We start from the raw sequence: 19,466 nt of genomic DNA, 5'->3' as shown, positions 1-19,466 counted from the left end.
GCGTCCCTGGAGGTGCTGTCCGGGTATTACAGTCGCTCCGATCGAGAGACGATTTCAGGGGAGAGCAATAGAGACGTGATCTGGGCTAGAGGGGCCAGAGATCGGTAGATTGTGCGGCTAGAGAGGCCGGAGGTAAGTGGCTGTGGAAGTCGGGCGGACCCGGAATCCAGAGGAAACGGGACCATGACTTATGCTTATCTCTTCAAGTACATCATCATCGGGGACACAGGTAACCTGCGGGCGACTGCCCTCACGGCTGGGGCGGGGATCCGAAGTTCACAAATCGGGGCGTGGGGCGGGGCTCATTTAGTGGGCTGGGCGATTAAGTGAAGAGCGGGCGGGGGCGGGGCGGCCGGGGGCGGGGCTCGGGGCTTCCCTTCCCCAGCCCTGGACGCCCGGACTCGAGATTGTTCTTGGGCCGCGTGACTCCTAGAACGTGCGTCTTCCTCTTTTAGGTGTGGGGAAGTCATGTCTCCTCCTACAGTTTACGGACAAGCGGTTCCAGCCTGTCCACGACCTCACAATAGGTAAGTCCATCTGCCTATCCCAGAAGAGATAAGGAAACCTGACTAGCTGAAATGGAAAGTTAGCAGGCTTCGGTATTCGAAGTAAAAAGTTACCTTTTTCTATTTTTAAGCTAGTCCAAAGTTATGGTAAATAAAGAGTGACTAACCAAATGCTGATAAATGGGGAGTGGTGTAAAGCGGAGTAAATCATTGAAAGGCAACTGCAGAGATGGGCGTGAGATATGGGTTCATTGTCGTGTTTTTTTTTTTTCCCTAAATATAATTTGTGTGTTTATGGAAAATTCCACGAAAGCTTAACTGCTTTATTAAAAAACTCACCTTGTTTTGCGGTTAGTGCAAACGTCACGTACGTTTTTCAAAGTGATCACTAACATGCAGATTTTTGTGTGTGTTGGAGAGGAAGAAGTAAATTTGAAGAGCCCTCACAGACTTAGAAGGTAGGTGAAACAGATGACCTTTAAAGAAAAGAGTGTAGTAGAATAACAAAATCACACTTGTGATCATGGAAGGCATAAACATTTGCTGCACATTTGTGTTAAGGCGGCGGCGTTCTGGGACTTTAACAACCCCTTCCCCATAATCTCCATAACCCCACTCTAAATGAATAATGTATATGAAACTAGCCTTCTTGCCATGCAGGTGCAGTTTCTGGGTAAAATCCCTAACTCCCATCCTTACCATATCGCTACTTCCAGATCCCACCTTATTGAAATCTGAAGCTACTTCTGCTCCCAAACACCTTATTCAGAGCCAAATAACTAATGGGGTTAGAAAAAGATTTAGAGGATAACATCTATAGGAAAATATCTTTGTAAGTTAATATGAAGTGAGCACAGTGTAATAGGTGCTAATGATATATAGTGCCTAACCAGGCAGACACTGTGCCTGTCCTTAAGTAATTTACAGTCTTCCAATGTAAGAGGTGGGGCTGGATCAGATACTAAGTAAATTCCTATGGTAAAAGGGGAGGAGAGGCTGCGACCTCTATCTGGAAAGGCTGAAAATTGAATGAACAGGAGTTAGCCAGGCACAGGGGTCGAGGAGATGGAAAAGTGGTCAGGGCAAGAGGGAATAATATTTGCAAATGTTCAGGAATGTCAGATCAGACTACCTTTGGAAAACAAAGTAATTTAATATGGCTGGAGCATGAAATTTCAAGTGGAGAGTGGCAAAAAAATAAAGCTAGAGAATAAATTAGGGACCAAGTTCTAAAACAGCTGAAAGTAATGAGCAAATGACAAATTTTAAAGTGGAGGAATGAATTGATCAAGTTTTTGCCAGAGTCCTGTATAGGCTCTGTTTCTTTTTGAATTCAGACTTATATACCAAGATAAGACAGTTGGATAGAAAATATGTGCCAAATATAAGGATCTCTGAGTGCATAACTGGGGGAAGTTGCATAAAAGACAAATTTTATTTTTTAATTCGCTATTGAAATTCCATTTCTATTGTCCAGAAAGGGGGGGGGGGGAATCTAGTGACTTTTTTTCAGTAGCTATCACTGTTCTTGATGAAGCAGTCTAGAGTAGTAAAAGAATTTTTTACATCGTATTAACTGCAGCATCTTAGAGTTGAGAGAGAGAGTCCTGATAATAGTGTGTGTGGGGCCACCTATCAGCCCTTTAGCAGAAGCTAAATTAGTGCTCTTTCTTACTTGGAAATCAGAATTCCTCTAGTAAAATACTATATAAAAATAGAACATAGGACAAATTGACTTATGATCAAGTATTTTCAGTTTGAGCGACCTTCAATTTTAAGTTTTGTCCTAACATTACTTGAAAGAAGATGAATGCCAGGTAAACCAAAACCTTTATTCAGACTGTCAGTTTCCATACTCCTATGAGGAAGGCTATTTTCTGATGAACTGTGGGAATTAGTTAGAGATCTGAAATGTATCATTCTTGGGAACCTATTTCTTAGGCTCTTTTCTCAAACAAAAAATTATGGAGTTGCAAAAAAATACTGGATTAGAGAGTGACTTTGAGAAAACGTTAGGAAATATTTCAAAATTTTTAGATTTTTTTTAAAAAGTTACAACTTAAACATTAATTACCTAATGAAATTTAAGTGTTAACATTACTAAAAATTCATTCACCTTTTCTACTTCTTTCTTACTTTCATCTCCATATCTGCTTTTTGGTTACATTCCTGGGGTCATTATCACCTAGATTACAATTTTTTAATTCTAGAAGGAAAATGAAAGTTTAAGAAACACAAAATTAATTGTAGCAAATAGCAGTAATGGGCTTAGTGGTACTGAGTGCAGACAGAGGAGGAGTCAGTTGGCACATTGGGGAAAAACGAACCTCTCAACATGGGTGATGTTCATGAGAATCACATCCTTTCTTTTGCTCTTCACTGACAGGTGTGGAGTTTGGGGCCCGTATGGTCAACATTGATGGAAAACAAATCAAACTGCAAATCTGGGATACGGTGAGAGAGAACAGGATAACTTAGTCCCTGACCAAGATCCAAACAGAACAGTAAAGGCTGATGTGGGGGCAAGGGGCCGTGAGGGTGGGGCTGATGGTGAAGATGAGAGTAGAGGAAGAGTTTTCACTTTCATCTGTTACAGTTAAAATTCTGAATGCCGTGTCTTTGTATTTTTATTTTAAATTACCCAAGTAATGTATGAATTTGTTCTAGTAAAAATAAAAGCAAACGATATAAGTGTATAGAGTAAAATGTGAATGTCCCCTTTCACACACACCAATCTCTCCTTCCATTCCTGGTTTCTGCCTAATCAGTGTGAATGTTTCAGTGCTTATACTTTCAGACTTCTTTGTGTTCAGATACATACTCATGTACAAATATATGGTAGTGGTTTTGTTCTTGTTAGTTTTACATGCATAGAATCGTGGCTGAGTAGACCTAGCTATGTTAATTAGTTTTTTTATTTAATAATTTCTATGTTTTGGATACTTCTGTGTTGATACATATATCTCTATCTCATTCCTTTTAACAACTATATAGACTCATAAAAAGTCTGTACCATCATTTGTTTAACTATACTCCCAATGACGGAAATTCAGGTTTCCAGTTTTCACCTTTGCAAATTTTCACTGAATGTCCTTGATTACTACATCTTTATGCAAATAGTTTGAGAATTTCTGTGGAATGCCTGCCCAGAAATGGAAATTCTGGGTCAGAGGTTATGCGTATTTTAAAATTTGACAAATGTAGTACTGCTAAAATTTAGCTTGACTTAGTATAATTTTGTTTTATCCACATAAACTGATTTTATGTGTATTATCTCATTTGATTTGTATCTTTCTTTTCTCTAAGGAAAATAATATCTCTGTCTTTATTTAAAGTTAAAGGAAGCAAGCACGAAGTTCTTAATATTCAGCTAAAATCTGTTTTTGTTTACTTATTATTTCATTCTGGTTTTTTTTTCAAAACTCAAAAGCTGAAGCCCTTATAGCTATAAGCAGTACAGTGATTTTTCCTTTTTTTCCTCCCTTTCCCCTCCTCCCATCCTCCATCTCCCTACGCATGCAGGTGTCTGTCTTAAAAGTACAATTGATCCTTGAACAACATGTGTTTGAATTGCGCAGGTCCGTTCATATGCAAATTTTTTCAATAAATGTACTATGGTACTGTAAATGTATTTTCTTAACATTTTTATTCTCTAGCTTATTTTACCGTAAAAATATAGTATTTAATAGAAATAACATACAAAACATGTTGATCGACATATGTTATGGGTAAGGTTTCTGGTCAGTGGTAGGTTATTGGTAGTTAAGGTTTGGAGGGGTCGAAGTTATACGAGGAATTTCTACTACATGGTGGCCAGCCTCCCTAACTCCCCTCTTGTTCCCAAGTCAACTGGTTAACTTGCTGCTCTAAGCCCTTTTTGCAGAATCTTTTTCTGGTGGCCTCCAAGGTTGTTACAACCTTTGGTTGCACTGATTTATGAGGTGCTTTTAACTAGGATCATATTCTTTTGTACATTATTGGGTCATATTTGCAAGTATTTTAATAACCTTTTGCCCTTCTGAACAGACTTTACATCTTTAATAGTGGAAGCACTAGCCACATACCTCTGAATCTTCCAAACTTGTTCTTTTGACTAGTTTTGTCTCTAGCCTTTTCCTCCCAGCTTAACCCAAGAGATACACTCTATGTTTGTTGCCAAGATTAAGTTCATATATTTCTTAAACAGCTGTCACTCATCACTCATTCCCTTCTCCTTTCATTGTTCGGCAGGGGTTCTTTGTCACTATTAACCCAAGTATGTATCTTGCAACTCTCCTTTTACTATCTCCTAATTTTTATATTTTCCGCAAAGATATATTTGCCCCCCTAAAGAGGCCATAGGACAAATTCTGAGCAGGTGACAGAGTGAAACCTATATATGTCAAGACTGATAGTAGCTAGTTCTGCCTTTTTAATTTAAACCTCTACCATTTCTGAAAATGGATGTTTTCATGCCAGGAGACCCAAAGCTTCCAGTTAGTGCTATGGTCACAGTTGTGAGAGTGTCTAAGTGTTGGTTTGCTGGCTTTTGTGTTGTTTTTTTTTTTTTTCCTTACATGGTAACATGAGACATAGTGGATCATAAAATAAGAAAGTTGAGAGCCACTGCTCTGTTGACAGGATCCTCAAGGACCATATGGCCTGGTAGTCACTTGTGATGCAACTGGCCTAGTTGTTTTCTGTTCTCTTTTAATAATTGTTCTGAGATTAGACTAATATTTGTTGAACCATGAAAAGAGATCAGGTTACAGAATACTAGGTTTTCGGGGCACCTGGGTGGCTCAGTTGGTTAAGCGACTGCCTTCGGCTCAGGTCATGATCCTGGAGTCCCAGGATCGAGTCCCGCATCGGGCTCCCTGCTCAGATGCAAGTCTGCTTCTCCCTTGTACCCTTCCTCCTCTCATGCTCTCTCTTTCTTTCTCATCCTGTCTCTCAAATAAATAAAATCTTAAAAAAAAAACAAACTAGGTTTTCTACTTGAAATTTTTAAGAGATTCCTGCCTATGATGTAGTGTGTTTCTTGTCTGCACTCTTCTGGGTAAGCCTGATCTTTTTTCCCTTGTCAGCCCTGATCTACTCATTGCTTATCCACCTTGGTTTCCCATTTTGTTGACCCCATTCTCTCACATATTCCCAAAGTCATCTTATGTGAAAATATTTAGGGATTACCATGAGGGAATTTTTAAAGAGATCAGCTTACCCAAAGTTTTTTGTTGTCACTGTTCTGGTTATTGATAAGGATTTAGAGAGCTGTATTACTTTTTTTTTTCTTTTTAGTAGGCTCCGTGCCCAATGTGGGGCTTGAACTCATGACCCTGATGTCAAGAGTCATATGTTCCACCAACTAAGCCAGCCACATGCCCCTAGAGAGCCATATTATTGTTTGTCTCTTTTCATTCTGTACATATAATTGCCCAAATAACCTATGCTAAACAAAGAGGCGTTATACTGTAGTTAATATAAAATACTGGTCAATCCCAAATTCATTTGTATTTTATTTCAGAATGCATTTTGATTCTTAGGAAATGAGCCTTTCTGACTTTGTAGGAATTGATACTTCAAACGATAGTTGACTCTTAAAACAATGTTGGGGTTAGGGACATCGACCCCCGTACAGTCAAAAATCTGCATATGACTTCTGACTCCCCAAAAACTTAACTACTTTTTAAAAAAATTTTCTTCATTTATTTTAAGTAATCTCTACATGCAACGTGGGACTTGGGCTTGAACTCATGACCCTGAGATCAAGGGTTGCATGCTCTTCTGACTAAGCTAGCAAGGCATCCCCAAAAACTTAACTGCTAATAACCTACTGTTGACCAGAAGGCTTACCCATAACATAAAAAATCGATTAACATATATTTTGTATGTTATATGTAGTATATACTATATCCTTATGATAAAGTAAGCTAGAGAAAAGAAACTGTTATTAAGGAAACCATAAGGGAGCAGTGCCTGGGTGGCTCAGTGGGTTAAGTGTCTGCCTTTGGCTCAGGTCATGATCCCAGGGTCCTGGGATTGAGCCCCTCATCGGGCTCTCTGCTTGGCAGGGAGCCTGCTTCTCCCTCTCCCTGCCACTCCCCCTGCTTGTGTGTGCTCTCTTTCTCTCTCTCTCAAATAAATGAATGAAAATCTTTAAAAAAAAAAACAAACCCACAAAAAACCATAAGGGAGAGGGGTGCCTGGATGGCTCAGTTGGTTAAGCATCTGACTCTTGATCTCAGCTCAGGTCTTGATCTCAGGGTTGTGAGTTCAAACCCCGCACTGGGGCTTAAAAAAAAATAAAAAAATAAAAATAAGGGGTGCCTGGGTGGTTCAGTCGTTAAGTGTCTACCTTTGGCTCAGCTCATGATCTCAGGGTCCTGGGATCAAGCCCCGCATCGGGCTCCCTGCTCCGCGGGAAGCCTGCTTCTCCTTCTCCCACTCCCCCTGCTTGTGTTCCCTCTCTCGCTGTCTTTCTTTATGAAATAAATAAAATCTTTAAAAAAACAACAAAAAAAAAGGGATGGCTAGATCTTTAAAAAAATAAAAAAATCGTAAGGGAGAGAAAATGCATTTACAGTGCTGTGCTATAAAAAAATCTGTGTGTAAGAGGACCTGAGATATTCAAACCCGTGTTATGCAAGGGTTAATTGTATATATCTTGAAACCATAATATGATTCTTCCACTTGGTAGAAAATTCAAAAGGTGTTAATTCTCTTTATCATGCCTTATATCATACCTCCATCTTAATTCTTTGCTGCTTCAGATTTGTTTAATGGGGTTGGACAAAGATACCTCAAACCAACACAGACCAGCCCAAATTGAACCACTCATCTCTTTCTAGGTTATTGGTTCAACAAAAGTTCATGAACTGGACTCAGATGAAGAAGTAAAGGGATTTGATTTTTGTTTTTTAATTTTTAACTTAAAAAAATTTATTTATTTTGAGAGAGAGAAAATGAGTAGGGGTGGGGCAGAGGGAGAGGGAGAAGCCGACTCCCTGCGAGGCAGGGAGCCTAACATGGGGTTCAATCCCAGGACTTTGGGATCATGACCTGAGCCTAAGGCAGATGCTTACCCGACTGAGCCACCCAGGCACCCCAGGGATTTTTTTTTTTAATATTTATTTATTTATGTTAGAGAACACAAGCACATGCGTGCAAGCAGGGGGAGGGGGCAGAGGGAGAAGGAGAGAAGTAGACTCCCCGCTCAGCGGGGAGCCCAACATGGGCTTGATCCCACGACCGTGAGATCATGATGTGAGCTGAAATCAAGAGTCGGACACTGAATCGACTGAGCCACCACCCAGGCACTCAAGGGATTTGGTTTTAAGAGGCATTTTCTGATGAGCCTCTGGAAGTATTTTTAGCTGCTAAAGTTAAATGCTGCTATGTGTTTCAACCATCACATAGGCCTCCCTCAAGATTTCCCTTTAGTTCCTAGAAGGCCACAGGGAGGGAGGGGCCTTTCAACATAGCAGAAGAGGAGAAAAAGTAAGGTAAAAGCAAAATGGTAATCAAATAATTTAAGACCTAAAACTATTAGGGACTAAATAAAACGTTAAGTGAACTCTTAAAGGGGAAAATATGTTTTAAGTATTAAAGTATTGTTAATATTACCAACAAAGTTCTTTAGAATTATTTTTGATTTTGGTGTTCTAAGAGGTACACAACTCACTAAAACATTCGTATGATTCTTGTAGAAAGAGATCTCATGTTGTTGGAAAAATAACCTTAGAATTAATGTACTGGAACTCTCTTCTCACTTTCAAACCCAGGTTTAGATTATATGATGTAATGGCTAATAGAATAAACCTTTGTGCTAGGATGCACTAAGATCCTAAGTTTAATTATGGATTCAGCATTTATAGATTTTATAACTTTTGACCAGTTACCCCTTTGAGCTTCAATTTTCCCATTTGTGTTAGTATTCACTGTTACTGTTTTTATACTATGAGAAGGCCATTTTTTCCCCATCTTTAAAATATGAATAGTAGTTTTCCTTCCTAACCTTTATGGAGGGATATGAGAATAAATGATTTCAAGAAGGTGAAAACTTGGGGTGCCTGGGTGGCTCAGTTGGTTAAGTGCCTGCCTTCAGATCAGGCCATGATCTCAGGGTCCTGGGATCGAGTCCCGCATTGGGCTCCCTGCTCAAAGGGGAGTAGGCTTTTCCCTCCCTCTCTGCCGCTCCCCGTTTGTGCTCTGTGTGCGTGTGTGTCAAATAAAGAAAATCTTTAAAAAAAAAAAAGAATGTGAAAACTTTTTTCTTTTTTTTTTTTTTTTGAGATTTATTTATTATTTGAACAATCTCTACACCCAATGTGGAGCATGTACTCACGACCCCGAGATCAATAGTCAGATGCTCCACCTACTAAGCCAGTACAAGAATGTGAAAACTTTTCTAATAGGACAGATTCAGTGCCTAGGATATTATTAATAATAATATGGTATTATTATTTAAAAGATGCTTTTGCTGCCTGTAAGGAGGAAAAATAACCCACAACTATTCCATCAAGAAAGCAAAAGTACCCAATATATGGGGGCATTAATAAATTGCTCAGTTATAAATATCGTGGCCCCATTTGGAAATGAGATTAGAGTGTGAATATTGTTTTGTTTTGTTTTTTAAAGATTTTATTTATTTGACAAAAAGAGATAGTGAGAGCAGGAACACAAGCAGGGGGAGTGGGAGAGGGAGAAGCAGGCTTCCCGCCAAGCAGGGAGCCCGATGCGGGGCTCGATCCCAGGATCCTGGGATCGTGACCTGAGCCAAAGGCAGACACTTAACAACTGAGCCACCCAGGCGCCCCATGAATATTGGGTTTTTAAAGGAAAACTCTGTCCCGGGCCCTGGGCTTCTTTCCCTGTTCCTTATTCTTATTTGCTATGACAAGATCCCTTGGTAGTCCCACCTTTAGTAGTGGAACACTAAATGTCAATTAGCATATGCCCAATTTAAGTGCTTTGTATCTGACTACTTTTCTACATTGACCCATTGGAATGAAACTTCCATTAGACAAAGAATTAGCATTCTAAGATAAGTTTCCTTTTTACAGATAAAAGAATATAAATAGATAGGTTAATGTGATGTGTTCAGCATCATGTGGGGATTGAAATGCTCTTGAGTTTCTAGTCCTATTTCCAGTTGTTCTCTCCTAGGAGATACTGGAAAATATATGAGAATGTCTTCGATTGTCATACTGACAGTGGGGTGCTACTGGCATTTAGTGACTGGGAGCCAGGGATGCTAAACACTCAGCAGTTTGATGGACAATCTCATAGGAACAATTGTCCCACCCCCAATGTCAACTGTGCTTCCGTTGAAAAATGTTAATTTCCCACCTGGACATCTCCTTGGGCAGTCCGTTTCCTTCCTCTAATTCTCTTTTCTTTTTTTTTTTTTAAAGATTTCATTTATTTATTTGACAGAGAGACAGTGAGAGAGGGAACACAAGCAGGGGGAGTAGGAGAGGGAGAAGCAGGCTTCCCGCTGAGCAGGGAGCCTGATGTGGGGCTTGATCCCAGGACCCTGGGACCATGACCCGAGCCGAAGGCAGACGCTTAATGACTGAGCCACCCAGGCGCCCCTCTAATTCTCTTTTCTTAATAGAAGTTCTTTTTTAAAGTTAAGTCCTTTGTGTTAGAGTGGAATGTGATCAAGTCCCTGCTCTGGAAATAACCTGGTTTTGTTGGGATTTCTTTGTTGCCATGTTGGTGGGCAAGGCTGGGCAAGAATCCTTCCGCTCTATCACCCGTTCCTACTACAGGGGAGCTGCTGGAGCACTGCTCGTGTACGACATCACAAGGTGAGTCAGATCAGCTGGGCCGGAGGGAGCCTTTTCCCCATGTTCTCAAAATCTTTTTTTTTTTTAAGATTTTATTTATTTATTTATTTGAGAGAGAGAGAGAGAAACAGCATGAGAGGGGAGAGGTCAGAGGGAGAAGCAGGTTCCCCGCTGAGCTGGGAGCCCGATGTGGGACTCGATCCCAGGACTCCGGGATCATGACCTGAGCCGAAGGCAGTCGCTTAACCAACTGAGCCACCCAGGCGCCCTCAAAATCTTTTTCTTTTCTGTGTTCTGGTTCTGGTGAGAAGCTAAAGAAGAAAGGCTTCTCTAATATTTTCTTTTAGACATGTAGCTTTCCCCCTTTTCCCATGTGTTTGGAATTACTTTGGCATTTTGAAATAGACCTCTGACCCACTTTTAAACTTTTCTGCTGTAGGCGTGAAACCTTCAACCACCTGACTTCCTGGTTAGAGGATGCCCGGCAACACTCCAGCTCCAACATGGTTATCATGCTGATTGGGAATAAAAGGTAAAATTTTATTTGTAGAAATAATAAGGACCGGAAGTCATGTAAGTGCTCTATGGACGTTGAATCACTTGGTCCCTAAACTTTTTTAGTTTACGGTGCTCTTAGTAAGTAAATAAGTAAATAAATAAATAAATAAATAATTGTAAAATATGCATAAGGTAGAATTTACCATTTTAACCATTTTTTTAAAGATTTTATTTACTTTGAGAAAGAAAATGCACGCTTGGGGGGGGGCAGGAGGAGAGAGAAACAGACAGAGAGAGCACAAGCAAGGGTAGCGGCAGGCAGAGGGAGAAGGACAAGCAGACTCCTCACTGAGCAGGGAGCCCATGTGGGGCTCGATCCCAGGACCCTGAGATCATGACCAGAGCCAAAGTCAGACTCTTAACAGACTGAGCCACCAGGCTCCCCAAAGAGAAACGTTCTTTTTTTTTTTTAAGATTTTATTTATTTGACAGAGAGAGACACAGCGAGAGAGAGGGAACACAAGCAGGGGGAGTGGGAGAGAGAAGCAGGCTTCCCGCCGAACACGGAGCCCGATGCAGGGCTCGATCCCAGGACCCTGGGATCATGACCCGAGCTGAAGGCAGATGCTTAACGACCGAGCCACCCAGGCGCCCCCCAAAGAGAAACTTTTAATTGCTTTAGATTTACATTTTAAAAAACTCTTAAATTTACTGAGGTAATATATCAAAAAAAACAGATTCAAAGTGTTAAGGCATAAACTTTATAATTAACAGGTCTACTACTCTGCCCGCAATGCCGGTTCTGCCTGAGAGGGCAGCTCACTACTACCTACAACTAAAGAATGAAATAAAATAGGTAAACACTAAATCTTGTACCAATCGTTACAAGAAGCATTAAAAAAAAAATTAGGGTCGGGGGTGCCTGGGTGGCTCAGTTGGTTAATTAAGTGTCTGCCTTCGGCTCAGGTCATGATCCCAGGGTCCTGGGATCCAGCCCCGCATCAGGCTCCTTGCTCAGCGGGGAGTCTGCTTCTTCTCCCTCTGCCATTCCCCCTGCTTGTGCTCTCTGGCTCTCTCTCTTTGTCAAATAAATAAACAATCTTAAAAAAAAAATAAAATAAATTTAGGGTGGAAAAATCATCTGTTAATATCTTATACAAGTTCACTCCATCCTTTTAGAGTAAAGAGTGAATCCAAGGCTGAGCTCTTAAAAATGTGCTCATCTGCCTCTCTCCCCACAATTTCTCCCTCCAGGAACACTCAGAACTAACAGTTCCCTGTTGCAAGTTTCCTGCAGCAGCCACATGGCAGGGCTCCTTGGGCAGTCCCTGCGCCCCGGAAAACAAAGGGGATTCCCAGCCATTGTCCTCCATGGTGCTGAGCATCACCAGCACTAGAGAGTGAGAATCTTAAAGAGGCTCCACGCTGGGTGTGGAGCTCAATCTCACGACCCTGAGATCATGACCTGAGCCGAAATCAAGAGTTGGACGCTTAACTGACTGAGCCACCCAGGCGCCCCAGTTTTGTACTTGCTTTTTATCACAGCAACTGCCAGAAATTCAGGTTACACAAACATATGCAAATATTGAGCAGGATCTATTTTGATCTGATAGTGACCTTGCTAACTGTCTTAAGCTTATAATTCATGTGGTGTTCTGATGTTGAGTGTTAGCTGTGTTTCCCTTGAAAATTTATCCTGGGGTAAAAAAAAAGAAAAAAAAGTATCCTGTGGCACTCTTGTGAGTTGGTAGTAGTGCCTAGAGTGTACCGTTTGAGAACTGTGGCCACAGACTTACTGTACTCATTTATTTGAACTGTGTCCTAAATGTCTCTTTGTCAGACCCTGAGTGTATGAGGCGAGAAAGAAAGAGTCATGCCCCTGCTCCTATAGAGCTTATAGTTTATTGGAGACATAAATATTAAATATAAAAGGATTTATGTCTTATTACAAACTGTGATAAATGCAGTGAAGGAAAGAAAGGTACTATAGAAGAGAGTAACAGGGTACTATTTTTAATTAAGGGTGATAGTTAAGCTGGAATCCGAAGGATAGGTAAGAGTTCAGTGGGCACAGTTTGAAAAAGAGAAAAGTATCAGATGGAGCAAACTGAAAGCCTTGAACTGGGAAGAACCTTGGCAAGGTCATGATATTGAAAGAAATCAGTGTGGTTGGGCTGAATCAAGGGGGAATGGTACAAGATGAGGTTGGGAAGGTAGGCAGGTGCCAGAACTCAGCACTTTCAGGCCTTAGGAAGAAATGTGGATTTTATTCTAAATATAGTAGAAAGTTTTTAAGAGTTTTAAGCAGAGATGTGGCTTGATTAGATTTTAAAAGATCACCCTGGAGGGGAGCAGGGGTTGAAGTGGGATGTTCATTTCAGTAGTCTAAATGTGAATGGTGGCATGGACTCGGGTGATGACACCAGAGAGAGGGAAAATGATGGTGTTAAGGTGCATTTTGGAAGTACCTCCCTTTGGGATGAATTGGGTGTTTGGAGTGAAGAAGGAAAAGCTGTTAAAATTATGACATCCTGGATTTAGCTTCTGTCCTATATGGAGATGTGGAAGCCTGGGGCAGAAGTAGTTTGGGGGAAAAGATGAAGTTCGGTTTTGATGTATGTGTCAGGTGCCTTTTACACATCAGACTGGAAATGAAGAACAGACAAATGGACAAGAGATCTGGAGCTTAGAGGAGCAGCTGGGCTAGAGGTAGACATTTAGATGGGTAGTTCTTCCCTGGTCTTCACACAGCTGGTGAATGATAAATATACATTTTATAGATTTGTTGTTCTTCAGTGAGCTTACTCTTTGATTTCTTTTCATGGTTGGAAAACTGGAAATCTCTGAAATGCAAATTTCCAGTTAGAAAAATGAAAATCAGACAGTCCATCCTTACCTTCGTCTGTAGCCTTTTATCCTGTCTTGTCATAAAGTCTTTCCATGCCACCTGATTCTCTTTCTCAGTCTGTGGCTTTATCTTTTTTCCCCTCATACCACCTAACTTTATAAATTTTTGTCCTAAGTCTTTCATTTCCCTGGTGGCAAGCTGCTATTATATATGTTAATAATGAGACTAGTGAGAGTTAAGGCAGCTGTGTTCTCCTTACTCCTGGCATTCTCTATTCTTGGGTTGATTCCAGTAAAAGAGGAAGATGGAGCATCTATGACTTTTCTGCTTTCTAACAACTGGAATTTCCCTTTCATCTTCTTTCCTTGGCTCTTACTGGATCTCATTCCAGCATGGGCCCCAGTAAGCCTTGAGTAACTATGGGGCTTGCCTAACTATAAACCTTTTTCTGTATAAGAGAGTAAGGTATTATCCTCAACCATGCAGCAACTGTCATGAATTTGAAGAACCATTTTCCAAGAAGCTACAGAAATCAGTAACCCTGTATTAAGAGAAAATCGTGTAGGATCTACATTCTTCGTGTATTATCTGCTGGTTGAAACAACCATGGGAATCTTTTAGAATAAGAGTTTCTTCTTTCACTTGGATCTTTTTTTAGTTATCTCCCCAATTAATCTCTTGCAGTGACTTAGAGTCCCGTAGGGATGTGAAGAGAGAAGAAGGAGAGGCCTTTGCCCGGGAGCATGGACTTATCTTTATGGAAACGTCAGCCAAAACAGCCTGCAATGTTGAAGAGGTACTACTTGGGAAAAAGTAGGGAAAGCTTTTGAGAGATGACACCATATCTTTATTCTTTTATTCAGAATTTTCTTCTATAAGACCATAGCTAAGGAAACGATGTCTTGTGGTCACATTGACCATGTTTCCCTTTAAGGGAATTGTCCTTTTTTTTTTGCCTTGATTCCTACAGTGGAGTTTTACTTTTGCCTTGTGTAACATTAATTGGTAAGTGTGGATTAGACACCAGTGTTGCTTGTAAATATTTTAGTTGGAGGATCTCATGGGTTCTACTGTAGTCATTCTGAAGCCTGCTATTGACTGTATCTTCAGTAATTAATTGAAAACAGAGCATGTTTGTTTTATTTGGAGAAGGTGCCAATCTAAGGAACATCTTTGGTATCAAAATACCATATACTCCCTTTTTTCTTTTTGAAACAGAGACTTGGGCAGGGGGCAGGTGCTTCTGTATTTTTACTCTGGTCTCAGTGGTTCCTAATTCATACCTTAGAAATCCAAGTACGAATAATATTTGTATTACCTTTTCCTGTTAGATTTCTTAAACTTGAGCCTAATAATATGATTTATGTCTCCTTTAGGCCTTCATTAACACAGCCAAAGAAATATATAGGAAGATCCAGCAGGGTTTATTTGATGTCCACAATGAGGTGAGAAGTGGGGGGGGAGTGCTGACAGTTAACTTTGCTTTGTGTTAAAGAGGACAAGAAATTCTCTAGAATGTAAGCATTTCCTCTCTAACATCATGCAATTTGAAACTATGCCAATTCATACTTGATTTTTTTTATGTAGGGAGAGAGAAATCTGTCATTTTCTGTTTTTTCTCAAGTCTGGGCCCCAGAATGCTTAAAGAGATAATTAGTTGGTATCTAAAATGTTTATACAGTATGGGAGGTTTTCTTTACACTATCCCAGTGTTTAGGGGTGATGTAATTCCTAATTGCTCAACAGGGCCATTTCTATAAAGCAGATTCTGTGGCAAAACAAAGAATTATATGCTGACATCTACTCTTTCGCCTCCTCCTGCTCTTAACCTCATCTCATCCTGATTCTGCACATAGCTATGAAACCTAAATAAGACTCTTACCTTAAAAATGGGCACAAGACAGGTGCCTGGGTGGCTCAGTCGGTTAAGCATCCGACTGTTGATTTCGGCTCAGGTCAGGATCTGAGGGGTTGTGAGGTCAAGCCCTATGTTGGGCTCCGCACTGGGCTTAGAGACTGCTTAAAGATTCTCTCTCTCCCTCTCCCTCTGCCCCTTCGCCTCCACCCTCACTTAAAAAAAAATGGGCATAAGAGTCACTTGTCATCTATAATACTTATATCTGAGCTGGTCATCTCATCTTTATTGTTGAAGATTATTGTTCTGCATCAGTTGGGTGGGCACATGGTTACCTGCCAAAGCCATATCTGCTTCTAAAAAATGTAATTTCTGATTTCTCTTTTTATCCCTGTCTTTTATTCCAATTACTTTAGCACTGAGGTGGGAACTCTTGCCTCTTTTCTTTTACAGGCAAATGGCATCAAGATTGGTCCTCAGCAGTGTATTTCAACATCAGTAGGACCCAGCGCGTCCCAGCGGAACTCTAGTGAAATAGGGTCCAACTCCGGCTGCTGCTGAATATCTGGCCTGGACTCTTTTTTCCTTCCTGGAACAGCTTCAGATCAATAGGCTTAAAGAAAGAGGTCTTACTTGCTTTGGCTGAGAAAAGCCTCTTTTCAAGGTGTGATGTTTTGCCTTTCCACTTAAAGACCAGGGAAGAATTTGAGCCCTTATTGACCTGTCCTCCTTCAGGGACGTGAGCATTCCCTATAGATTAGGGCTCTTCTCATCCTCCTATTTTAATTTCTAAAATGTTAGGATCAAAGTTGATTGTCGTGGTAGCTCAAAAATAAATTCTTTTATAAGCATACACAATTGGTTCCCCACCAAGAATTAGTAACAAGGGTCTAGGACATTCTGCTTGAGCACTTGATTTTACTGGGATCTAGCTGGCTGGCCTTTGGATGGTGGATCCTATATCTAGGAATTTCATTGATTGTTTTCACTTGCCATTTTGTAAGAGTTCTTGCAGAAGGCAGTTCCTTCTACTTGAACTGCTCAAGGATGCTGAATAATTTTCTACCATCCTATTGTTAATTTCTTTGTCTCAGAGTAACCATAAAACTTTTGAGAGCAGTGGAGTTGCTCCTGGCCCTATGGCTACTTATCATCATTACCTAAAGAAAACCTCTTTCCCTGTTTGTTTTAGGGATCAGACCTAACACTGCAGTGTCTTTCACCAAATTAACCCCCTACTGTTTCATCACACTTCTCAACGAGACCTATTTAGACTTTCTACTCTAATCAAGCTAATCTGCTTACTGGACATGACATATTTACTTCCACTTCTATGCCTTTGCATATGCCCTACTCTCTGCTAACATTATACTCAGTCCCCAGATTTTTCCTTCAGAAAACCTTCTTTGACCTAGGGACTTCTAAATAATTATTGACCCAGTACCCCTTAAGCTTTCATATGTTGTTTATTCATATGTATATTTATTTATATTTATGTTACTTTGTAAATTTGTGCGTGGAATCTGTCTCCCATATAGGCTGTAAGCTCCTTGAGAGCAGGAACCGTGTTATCCCTTTACTTTTGTAAACCACTCCCTCCACTATTCCTTCACAGTGCCTAGTGCTACTCATTTTGTGATCATTGGACTTGACTGACATACTTAAAGACTTGGAACAGGTTTGTTGTAGACTGCAGAGGAAACAAAAGGCCTTAGAGTCATCTCTTTGTAACTCTCTCAGTCTCTTCCATCTGCTTACCCTGGATTCCATATTGCTCTTACCCCTCGCCACTCTTTCCCTTCCCTGGCTCTTTGCCTCCATTCCATGCAGCATACAGTAAGGCTGTCAGCTTCCAAGCAGTCAGATAAGTGGGTACCTCTCCAAGCATTTTTTGTTTCAAGGGCATATACTACTATGCTAAGCAAATTTGCCTTTGCTTCACTCATCAGGCAGCTTCTGGGTCAGTTTTTGTATCTTTTGCCTTGATGTCCTGTTCTCTTCCACAGCATTGAGGTCTCATGAATTTTTCTAATTTTTTTGTTGTTGATGAATTGTTTCATTATTAAATATATGCATGTATCCAAGCTGCTCATATTTCATGTGTTCTTTCTGATTTTATCCCAAACATATGTAGATACTCTCTTTCTAGGAAATTGTATCAAAGGTATTATTGGAAGAAGGCTCCTTGAGATACTCTTTTTTTTTTTTTTAAGTTTTTATTAAATTCCAGTTAACATACAGTGTAGTATTAGTTTCAGGTGTACAATATAGCGATTCAACACTTCATACATCACCCGGTGCTCATCACAAGTGCAGATACATTCATTTTATACTAGGTTTTGCCCCCTGTTAGTAGTAGTAATAAACACTACACCACAGGAAGTTGGAGGACTTTTGGGGTAGTGCTTTGATTATGCTTTTTAAAAAAATCCTTCCTCATTCCAAAAAGGATTTGAGGCTGTTGAATTTGGCGTTAGCCTGTCCCCTCACACCTGGGACAAAACTAAATATAACTTTGTAGTTTCTGTACAGAAACTCCCAACCCCCAAGGATTCTGTCATTGGTTTAAAATTATGGAAAGTGAGGGCTACCTGGCTGGCTCAGTTGGAAGAGCATGGAACTTGATCTCGAGATTGTGAGTTAGATCTCCATGTTGGGTGTAGAGATTACTAAAAAAATTAAATTTAGGGGCGCCTGGGTGGCTCAGTCGTTAAGGGTCTGCCTTCAGCTCAGGTCATGATCCCAGGGTCCTGGGATCGAGCCCCACATCGGGCTCCCTGATCAGTGGGAAGCCTGCTTCTCCTCCCACTCCCCCTGCGTGTGTTCCCTCTCTCACTGTGTCTGTCAAATAAAATCTTTAAAAAAGAAATTTAAAAAAATCCAAAACACTCATAACATTCTATACTTGGGTATTTCACCAATGTAAGGGAAGCATGAGAAAACTACTTAGGCAAATTCATGACCTGTATTGATCATTGCTGATACTGGGAGTGAAATGGTCATGAAAAAGTACAGGAAGTAAATTCCCCCACCTCCATATGAAGAATGGTAATTATGAAGTAACGAGGGTGTTTGGCTTTTAAAGGCCAGCACCAGGGGTACCTTTCTGGCTCAGTTGATAGAGGGACTGTTGATCTTTGGGTCCTGAGTTCAAGCCCCATCTTGGGAGTAGAGCCTACTTAAAAAGGGTGGGGGGGGGACCACTGGAAATCCTATTTATAGCAAGTAGTCTAAATACTACTACTTATAGATCATTGCAGATAGTAGAAATTAGTAGAGCAGGCCACAGCCTTTCCTTTTCCATAAATGCCTGCAACTAGTTCCTTTGATAGGTTTATTTTGTACCAAATAAGCAAAAAGAACCTATTGGTTTTCATTCCAGAAACATAAGATCATTGCTGTATATGCATCTACAGACAAACACCAAAGGCACAGCTGGTAAATTGTTTTGGTAAATTCTAATACTAACCTCAAATTGATAACGATGATAGCAGTAGCCAGGGGGAAATTTGGCCAACGGATTTTGCTCGATACACAGGGAAATGTATATGACCAAGTCTTACCACTTCTGTGATAAAGTATTGATTCCTGTGATTCCTTACTGTCTGAGTTCCTATTATGTGTGACTGCAAATATGTTATTCCTTGAGAAATACCTTTAGTGATCTGAAAGGACTCCCTTCACTCAGGTTCAAAAAGCAAAATCTTCCTGTAGCAAGTTTGTAATAGCAGTAGAAATTTATACTAGGAAATACAGGGAAGTGTCATTGAGCACAAGAGAATTTCACCAACAATAAAAATTTTTTTAAAGATCTTACTTAGGGGCGCTTGGGTGGCTCAGTCGTTAAGCGTCTGCCTTTGGCTCAGGTCACGATCCCAGTATCCTGGGATCGAGCCCCCCATCGGGCTCCCTGCTCGGCGGGAAGCCTGCTTCTCCGTCTCCCACTCTCTCTGCTTGTGTTCCCTCTCTCACTGTCTCTCTCTCTGTCA

General features: G+C 40.6%; 1 protein-coding gene across 1 annotated transcript; it reads left to right on the top strand.

The window, feature by feature from the left end:
• Positions 1-40: 40 nt before the first annotated feature.
• RAB2B (RAB2B, member RAS oncogene family) lies at positions 41-17,561 on the top strand. The gene is made up of 8 exons (XM_036114622.2): positions 41-229; positions 456-527; positions 2,893-2,960; positions 10,215-10,297; positions 10,716-10,808; positions 14,307-14,418; positions 14,999-15,067; positions 15,931-17,561. Exons 1-8 carry the CDS (start codon positions 184-186, stop codon positions 16,036-16,038), a joined length of 651 nt encoding a protein of 216 aa, XP_035970515.1. The 5' UTR covers positions 41-183; the 3' UTR covers positions 16,039-17,561.
• The last annotated feature ends 1,905 nt before the right edge of the window (positions 17,562-19,466 follow it).

The sequence above is a fragment of the Halichoerus grypus genome, chromosome 8 (genome assembly GCF_964656455.1).
Source record: "Halichoerus grypus chromosome 8, mHalGry1.hap1.1, whole genome shotgun sequence".
In the NCBI taxonomy this organism is placed as follows: Eukaryota; Metazoa; Chordata; class Mammalia; order Carnivora; family Phocidae; genus Halichoerus; species Halichoerus grypus.
The sequence above is the reverse complement of the archived record's forward strand: the minus strand, read 5'-3'. Positions and strand labels throughout refer to the sequence as shown.